The sequence below is a fragment of the Anoplophora glabripennis genome, unplaced genomic scaffold (assembly GCF_000390285.2).
Source record: "Anoplophora glabripennis isolate ALB-LARVAE unplaced genomic scaffold, Agla_2.0 scaffold104, whole genome shotgun sequence".
Lineage (NCBI taxonomy): Eukaryota > Metazoa > Arthropoda > Insecta > Coleoptera > Cerambycidae > Anoplophora > Anoplophora glabripennis.
In genome coordinates this window covers 242,169-251,915 of record NW_019416210.1, presented here as the reverse complement: position 1 = coordinate 251,915, position 9,747 = coordinate 242,169, and the positions used below count along the sequence as shown (strand labels likewise).

At 30.3% G+C, this 9,747-nt stretch overlaps 1 protein-coding gene across 1 annotated transcript; it reads left to right on the top strand.

Moving 5' to 3' along the window:
- Positions 1-405: 405 nt before the first annotated feature.
- Positions 406-5,793, top strand: LOC108904818 (farnesyl pyrophosphate synthase-like). Its single transcript, XM_018707493.1, has 4 exons — positions 406-554; positions 756-1,047; positions 4,961-5,389; positions 5,446-5,793. Exons 1-4 carry the CDS (start codon positions 436-438, stop codon positions 5,773-5,775), a joined length of 1,170 nt encoding a protein of 389 aa, XP_018563009.1. The 5' UTR covers positions 406-435; the 3' UTR covers positions 5,776-5,793.
- Positions 5,794-9,747: the final 3,954 nt, after the last annotated feature.

Below are 9,747 nucleotides of genomic sequence, written 5' to 3'. Positions count from 1 at the left end.
GTGAATTAAGCAATTGTCGATAATACTACCACCTCGAATGTGGGCTTTATTGTTTTATTTAATTCAATTCAATTCAGTTTTAGTGATAGTCTTAAAATCGGAACAATAATAAAAATTAAACACTTCAGTCAAATCAAATGTGTACTCTCACTATTTAAAAATATGTTTATAGTCACAAAAGCGTCAATGTCAATGCTATAGTACAGTTTGAAAAATAGTCACACTTGCATTGCATGAAATGTACGTAATTAAAGATACACCTTAATTAATATGTATAACATCGCCTTCAACTACATATTTTATCATATATAATAATGACATTTTTTTCGTCCACCCGTAGTACAATTGGAAATAAGATACGAGTTGTATTATGCATGCAGTAAATGGTAACAAACAGAACAAACTAGTAGTGCACTTATCTTCAAAGTTATTGCAATGTTAGTTAATTGCGTACAATCATATAAATTTATGCAGAATGGATCAAGAAGACCTGTTGGTACTCTACTTGGTAGAGCTAACAGAGATTACAAATATAATCATTTTGCGAATATCAGGTACTTTTCAGTAAAAATAAATTAACTGAATACCGAGAAGTGCAAAAATAATGGTAGGTGATAACTATAAAAATGCGAAGAAAAATAGTTTCTGGCAGGATAGATGAAGAGCATAAATGAATAAGAAATTTTGAACATTGAATATTGAATAAAAACAATTTATCTCTTGGATACGTAATGAAATATTTTTTTAATTTGTAGTTCGCAGGTTGCTATTCCACAACCAATGGCTGTGCCATTTTTCAAGGATAAGGAAAGTGAATTCATTGGTTATCTTCCAAAGGTGCTGAAATCTTTGACTCCAAAGAAAACAAAGTCCGAATTGGCGCCTGCGGCACAGAAATTAGTTAATCTTCTTGAATACAATGTACCCATTGGAGAAAAAATCAAAGGTGTTACGACAGTAGTTTCCTATAAAATGCTAGAGAAAACGGAAAATCTTACAGAAGAAAATGTAGAATTGGCCAATATTTTGGGATGGTGTGCAGAATTTGTGAGTTTTATAAATAGTTTTTTTTTATATGTGAATTCAACGATTATTTGTCAGCGAATGTTGTGTATTTGCTTTAGCAGATTATTCAGAAATATCCCACAAGGCAACAATGGCGACAGACAATAACAGTGTGCATTGGTTGAGGATATTATTGCGATTTTTTTTACATATTGACGATAACTTTATCCCAATATCTTGATCACTGTAAAATAGTACAGTAGCGTGATATTATAATAATTATTATAGCAGTGATGGATACTACTATCGAATAGAACTTTCGAAATATTCGAATTATTTGATTGTCAAAAAAATATTCGAATAGTAACGGTTAAAATATTACCGATTTTGTCGAATTATATCAATTATCGGCCATTAATATTGATGCGCCAAGATCTAGGGAATTTTCGTTACCAGTACCAATCGTGCAACGTTAGGTTTTCTACGGCTGTAGGTCACGAGGATTATAAACATTTATGAAGACTATACATACGGTGGGATATCCTGAGGATATCCTGATTTATAACATAAGTCGAACGTCTTAAGGCTAGACATAGACAGAACTTTACATCCCTGGGACACATAGGTATATCCCACCAGATATCCTGAGGATATCCTTAGAACATGTTTCTGCTATTTGGTTACGCTAGCAAAATATTTGATGGTGAATCATTCCACGAAATATTCGCATAGGTTACCTACGTTACTTAGAAATATTTCTTTAATTCATGGACAGTTTTATTAGCCTTATTTTAATGGCAACGAAATACAGGACGAAAATGTGAGTTTTTTCGAAAAGAATTATTATACAACAACCGTTGCTTTCGAGTTAAATACGTGGTCAAAATTTTGGCACTTATTTCTGGGACAGTCTGCATTATATACGCATTTTTGAGTCCCTAAAGTGCATAGCAGATTCTCAGAACTTTGATTTGATTTTCAATTTTAAATAAATATATCTATTAAAAATTAATATTTTAAATGTACAAATTATTTTACTCGTACTTACACATTGTTTTAATAAAATGTAATGATTAGGTACTACAGATTTGTTACAACTTTATTAAATTTTTATTAAACATACAAAATGTTGCATTTATAAAAAAATAAGTTAAATGCTTCATTGTTACAAAATCAGCATACAGTTGTTGGGGAAGAAGAGCATATGATAGCACTTTAATATACATGCAAAAAAACTAGAAGAAAAACTATCAATATCAGGAATTTAAAAAAAAAACTAATACATGGAAAGAACAAATTAACAAAAGACAAATAAGTGTAGATAAATTCATCAATTTTTTTATGACTAAACAACCAAAAGAAACAAAATATCAGTCCTCTATAACTCAAAAAATAATATTGAAACTAAATTTTAACGTGAACTTTAACCAAATGTCGACATAAAAGCAAACTAAAACAGTGAGTTTAGAAAATAATTACATATTTTAAATTAAAATAAAATAGTCTGACGAGTTTATATAATATTGCTTCTGAACCTTCTGATTCCAGAGCAACATGCTCTTGGTCATCCTAAAGATATTCAAAATATATATTTTCTTCTAAAAGCGGAGATGGTTTGATGATTTTATTTCTTAAAATTATTTATAAAGGTACATTTTATATTAAGTATATAATAACTTTTATATTGACAAGCAAAGCGACTAGAAGTCATTATATCATGTATTGTAAGAAAATTTCAATTATTCGTAAATTTCTATATTTTTCTCCCCATATTTCCTGAAATGACCTCTGGCAGAGACCCTTTGAAATAGGCCCCTTGGTGTATCGGACCCCGACGATCGCGGGCCTGGCTGTTGTCATCACTAAAAAAAGTTATCTGTATTTTATTGTTTCAATTTCTAAAATAAAATTATTTGTTCAATATTTTTGGCCGATTAAAATATAGTGAAATATAAACTACAAAGTATAACATATGTCATACCTCTATTTAAATGTCACTTACTGACACAAAGTGACCTACTGATATACTGTAGGTGCTATGAAAGCATGACTAGTACCGTAGGAATAAACTTTATAATTAATGATATAGTTTGAAAAAACTACTCTACGGTCGGTATTGAATTACACCCCCAATATCCAGTAGATAGTCAAGATAATTTATCAGGAGAGTAACTGGTCTCGAACTTACAAATGCTCGTCAGTATGCCAGGTGAAACAACAGATATAATCTACAAAGTATACTTACGTACCTATTATATGTTATATCTGTCCTCAAATCCTAAAAGATTTTGGTCCCATATTAATTCAAGATCTAATTCTATCTCTATTTCATCTTGTAGATATTCTTTATATGTAATAATCAAAATCTCCTTACCAACAAGGATTTATGAGTGGTCCTACCTCAAATCTAGTTGAGAAAACCCATTTTATTGCTGAAGCTTTGGATGCAGGAAGTCAGGTTGATGTTGTGTATAGTGATTTTTCTAAAGCTTTCGATCGGCTTGATCATAATCTATACATACAACATATACATATACAACATTGAAATTGGAGTCATATGGTATATACCCTGCTCTATTATCTCTGTTTAAATCTTATTTTAGTAATAGGTACCAATTTGTGGAGTATAGAGGCTTTCAATCATGTAAATTCCATCAATTTTCTGGAGTTCCACAAGGGTCAATCCTGGGACCACTATTATTTATTATTTTTATTAATGACAACCTGTTAATGACTTAAGTTGGTCTTGGAAGTTAAATCTTCTACTGATTGTACTACATTACAAGATAATCTTGATATATTACACAATTGGTGTTCATGTAATGAATCTACCTAAGAATGTAAAATTATGTCTTATACAGTCGACCCAAAACTAATCTAGATTTTGATATAAAATTGGTGAATCTTTTTTAAATAGAGTTAGGCAATTTACTGATCTTGGTGTTACATTTGATACTAGATTATCATTTGACGAGCACATTAGTTTAGTAACCAAATCTGCTTATAAGAATTTAGGCTTTATTTTGCGTAATTCTAAGGACTCTCAGAACGAATGTAGCATTTGCGCATTGCAAACTTGAATATGCATCGGTTGTTTGAAGTCCCATTATTTATAATGTTTATAATATTCAATTAGAGAAAGTACAACGGAGATTTTTAAAGACTAGGTATTCATTTTATTAGTTATGGATTTTATCCTCCTCGTGGTACACCTCAAGATTTATTGCTTTCTTATTTTAATTTTAATAGCCTCTGTCGTAGGCAGAAATAACACTTTAAATGCAGACTTGTTAGGATTTTATACCATGTTCCTAGACTTAATTCTAGATTTCACTCTGCTTTATAATTACCTACACCTCGTACCAATTTACTAATAGCATCACCCTTATATCAAATGATTTCCAATTACCAGAAGTATGAAGGTCGACTTGATTTTTTTTTATTCATGAATACATAAAAAAATTATTTGTCTAACAACTGCAATCCTTATCTTTTATATGTTAGTTAGCTAATTTGTTTTGTTTGTCTGTTATTGTTTATACTTAAATTCTTTGTCTGTATTTTATATTTTGATTGCTCTATTTTATGTAGTACATATTTATATTTTTATATTTAATGTTAGTTTGTCTTTTTCTTTAAAATTTAGTTAAGGTTTTCTATTTTACCTTATCCTGTAATTGGGACTTTGCCCCGTTGGATATTGTAACTTCTAAATACCTAAATAAATAAGCAAATAAATATCTTTAAATGTCATTTCTACTATAAAGATATGTCATAATATGCTTTGTAGGTTATATCTCACTAATACTCAAAATTTGTTTGTCGATAGACATCCAAAGATAGAATTCTTTATGTTCTACATTCAAATTTCTCTCGAAAAATTCGGAATAGGGAAAATATTTTCTATAAGTGTACAGTACAACGAAAGCGAACATTTGATCACGTTTTGTTGTAGTTAGAGGCAGCTGACACAATGGCAGAAGATATAATAAACAATTCAGAGACACGAAGAAACGTACCTTGTTGGTTCAGATTGCCAATTTACGCACAGACTGCTTCTTTGGATGTATTAACGGTGGATATTTGTACATTCAATTTATTAAAAATCTACTTCTCAAAACATCCCTTCTATACCCATATGATACATTTCTTCCGTACTGTGTTTAATAGAACCGCCGCTGGAAGAATTCTGGATTCTCAGCAACGTAAAGTTGACCAACTAAATATAGACGAGTTCCATAGATTAACTGAATACAAAACCGGTTACGATGTTTTTCATATTGGCGTTACTTTGGGCATGTATCTTTCCAGAATATACGACCCTGGGTTACATACACAAGTTACGCCTTTGTTAATGGATATGGGCAGGTATTTTCAAATACGGGTAAGACTGTCAGACACTTGTACCATTAATATGTATCTATTATACATTTTTTTTAGAAATACGTACAGGGTTCCCTTGGGAATGCTACCATGACAGAAAATCTTAGTAAAGATATTGGTGAAGGAAAATGTAGCTGGTTAGTCGCAACAGCTTTACAAAAATCTAATCCTTTTCAGAGGAAGATAATAGAAAAAAACTATGGTAGGAGGGAAGATGAAGCAATTGAAGAAGTTCTAAATTTGTATAAAAGTCTGGACATGTCTGCGGAGTTCTGTGCATACGAGGAAGACAGCTATAAGACACTTTGTATTAATATCGATAAGTTAGAAAATATTCCCATCCGTAACTTACTTAGTATGATTGTCAAACAGTTATATAATCGTTAACAAAATAAAGCAACATGTATTTTGGTTCCATGTAAAAATTGTACTTTTAAATCTTTAAAGAGATCTAATCAAAACACACTAAAATATTGATATGAAAAATATAGTGTACTAGCGGCCCGTCCCGGCTTCGCACGGGTGGACATTTATTTTAAACATTTTGGGATATAAAAAATATAGCCTATGTTACTCAGGAATAATGTAGCATTCTAATGGTGAAATAATTATCGAAATCCGTCCAGTAGTTTGTGAGTTTATTCCTAACAAACATACATACATACAAAAATACAAATCTTTCCTCTTTATAATATTAGTATAGATTAAGTATTAAGGTCAGTAAGTGTTCTTTACTGGTTGAGGATATGACCAAAACCAGAAAGGTGCAATGACTGCAGTACCTACTTATTACGTTTTTTTTGCGTGTTCAAATAGGTATTGAACAAATTTAATTAAAATTATTAAACATTATTTAAATTTAAAAATTAACTCTCATAAATGTGTATGTAATATATCTAGACTAGGCGGTATCTGTTTTGGTTTGGGTGAATCGTATATCCACGGAGATTTTTGGCTTTTTGGCTTTCAAATATCACTAGAAATGAAAATTTTTCTATGCGCATAAAAAAAAACGTGTTCTTAATTTTTGGCGGCACAATATGTTAAAAAAATTCGAAAAATGTCATATTTTTCTTCCTATTTAATTATGTATCTTTTCAAGAGTTGAATTAAATTTTACAAAATCTGACTATGTAGTTACAAATCGAATGAATTATGATTATTATTGTAAAAATCGAGGGGTTAAAAAACATTAATTTTTAGGGAATTTTTTTGGGGTCTTTAAGTTGGGTATAGGACCTTCATACTTGGCTCAAGAAAAGTTCCTGTTATGAAGAATCATCACACTAAATTTTATCAAAATCGGTTAAATAGATTTTTCATAATAATTTTGCAATTCAGATTTTTTTTAAAAATTTGCAAATTTTCAAAATTTTCATTTCTAGTGATATTTGAAAGTTAAAAAGCCAAAAATCTCCGTGGATATACGATTCACCCAAATATGGACTCTTTGAAGCAGATACCGTCTGGACTAATCACCGATAAAAATTCTTTAAAAAATCTCCTCTAAACTAAACTATACTTAGTAGGCGCACGTCAGTTTAAAATGTTTCCTGTCATTACAATTATTAAGTATTGTTGAAAGTGCGAGTATAAAATATACCCACATAATATGAGTCGTTTTAGGCAAATATCGACTGAACAAATTGGAAAAAACAGAAAAATCAATTCCACAATCTACAGAAAACACTAAATCGTCGATATGGAGACAATTTATGTAGTTTTGTCAAATTTGAAATTACGAACTGTCAGAAATAACTCCATTAGAAATTATAGCGGATAGAGAAAGAGACAATTTGTAGAGAATCGAAATACGAATAAAACTCGAGGACGATCGATACGATCGGATAATTAGAAAAGAAGAAAACTCGGAAAAATCGTAAAATTTAGCGTTTTTTAAAAAATCCATTAGTACTTCGTCATTTTTTAAGATCTAGAGCTGACTCTGTGCACAAAAGTAATGAATTATGTATTTTAAGTGTGCGCAAAGCAGGCGCTGTCAGACCATTAGTTTTGGCACAATTGCAATATGAATTTTTTGGTGCACTATTTTGCTTCTGAATGCGTTGGAGGTGGTCCGATTTTAACTTTTCAGTCGGATTTTATTCTAATTAATGATGCGAAATAGGTGAAAAATTCCGCCAAACATGCTCGAAACCGGCCGAACGCGCGTACGCGGTCGAGTAATGGGAGATCGGGAGATGAGGGGCAGTGGATATACAGGGTGGGTCATTAGTGTGAGAAAGTAAAATAACTTCCTTGTTAATCGTAATACAGAACAAAAGTTTATATAAAAGTTGTATAGAATCAAAAAACCTAATGGACAAAATTAATTTGAAAGATACAGTGCGATGAGTAAAAACGGGACACGCCAAATATTACATTTTTTAAATGGCATACCCTGTATATTTTTAAACATGGATTTCTGAGAAAATTCTATATATGGCAATATAAACAGTTTAACATTTTACTGCGGGGTTGCCAAGTTATGTAGTTTTGGAAAAACATTACTTCGAAGAAGTTGTATTAACTTTCAACTAACTTGGCAACCCCACACTAAAATGATAAACTGTTTATATTGCCATATATAAAATTTTCTCAGAAATCCATATGTTAAAAAATATATAGGATGTTCCATATAAAAAATGTAAGATTTCGCGTGTCCCGTTTTTACTCATCGCCCTGTATGTTTCAAATTAATTTTGTAGTTTAGGTTTCTTGATTCTGTACAACTTTTATATAAACTTTTTTTCTGTATTATGAACGACAAGAGAGTTATTTTACTTTCTCAGACTAATGGCCCACCCTGTATAGGTACCTATACAATTTTGATTTTTGAAACCTGTGGACATTCATTAGTTCCTGCATTTTTTGTGACATTTACACGAAATCTTGACATCAAACGTGAATTTGAAAGTACAAAAATGTACTATTCTGTTCCAAAGAATACATATTTAGGTGTCTTTGTATACCGTTAAGGACATTTTCTTACATTTTGTAAGTTGTTTATGAACGAATTTACAATAAAAACTCTACTATAACTAACAATGTTCAAAATTGTACAATAATATTGCACATTGCTTAAAATTGTCGAATCCCTCAACTTATTCCGGACACACATTCTGAATGGCACGGTGGGTGGCGTTCGTCCTCTGTAACTGATCAATTTTCAAACAAGATTTTACATGGAAATCATATAAATTGTACGGTCACAGAAAGTGATATCGCAGCCGATAGTGTCATTACAAAATGTGCAGCAACTATAGCATCATCAGAAGAGAACGTTGTTTTAAACCCGAATTCTATTGCTCCAATAAATTTTAATAATTATCCAAATTGTAATTTTAATTTTGTCTTTTAAAAAAATTGATTTTTAAAATTCTACATTATTTATTAGATTATTTACCGCCTCCTGATCTGTAAGTAATCACTTACCGATCGCTAATTTGTCTCAACAAATTTAGTAAAGGTGTCAAATTACTTGAGCGAGCAAAAATATGTATTTTTTTAAATATGTAATCATAGGCTACATACTCATAAGGCAAAGGTTATGTTTTTTCCCACATATCTGGATTGAAACCTAAAGAATAAATTTGTATTTTCTTTTGAAGTGCAGTATTTGTTGTGAAAACAATATTATTTGAATACTACTATGGAATAACGTATCGTATACTTAATATCGTAAATTATGGATTTTTTTATTACTCAATTGAGTCAAATTTTTTGAAACAAATACAGATAAAAGTATAAGGTCTTTATACAAATTTGGAGAAGCTTTATTAATAAATATTTCGAAACTATAAAAATTAATAATAAAAATTGTTAAGAACTTCTGGAATCGTCTCCCAATCACATATTATTTAAAAGATGAATATTTTTTTATCCTGCTTTTTGTAGTAAACAGAAAAATTGAATGTGCAGTTTTAGGTAATCATCAGTTCTGCTTTAATTCTCAATACAGAAACACATGCCTTTTATTGTGAAAATGAATTCACTATTCATTTTCACAATAAGCAAAACGATTTATTTTTCTAAATTCTTAAAATGTCTGCCTTTGTTGTGTGGTGTACATTAATAAGTACGAATATATACTTATACTAAAATGGCTGATCAATAAAATGAATTAATGGACATGGCAGTAGCCTATGGAAATGCTGATGAAAACTGCAACTTAGTAGTTCAAATTTATATACAGCAATTTCCAAAAAGATATATACCAATACTTATAAACATAGGCAGAACTTACGGTGAAGTTAGCAGTTCCAAAAAAGTTTTCATTGTATCATGTGATTAGATCAGTAGGTATCAAAAAAATATATACAATATTCATAAAAACTATTTACTCTTCAAATGTTTTTT

Bases quoted from the DNA above. Each gene is read 5' to 3' on its own strand.
- LOC108904818 (XM_018707493.1), top strand. From the start codon at position 436: ATGTTAGTTAATTGCGTACAATCATATAAATTTATGCAGAATGGATCA. The intron at 555-755 runs GTACTTTTCAGT...TTTAATTTGTAG, and splicing joins AATCATTTTGCGAATATCAG to TTCGCAGGTTGCTATTCCAC. The intron at 1,048-4,960 runs GTGAGTTTTATA...GTTTTGTTGTAG, and splicing joins TGGGATGGTGTGCAGAATTT to TTAGAGGCAGCTGACACAAT.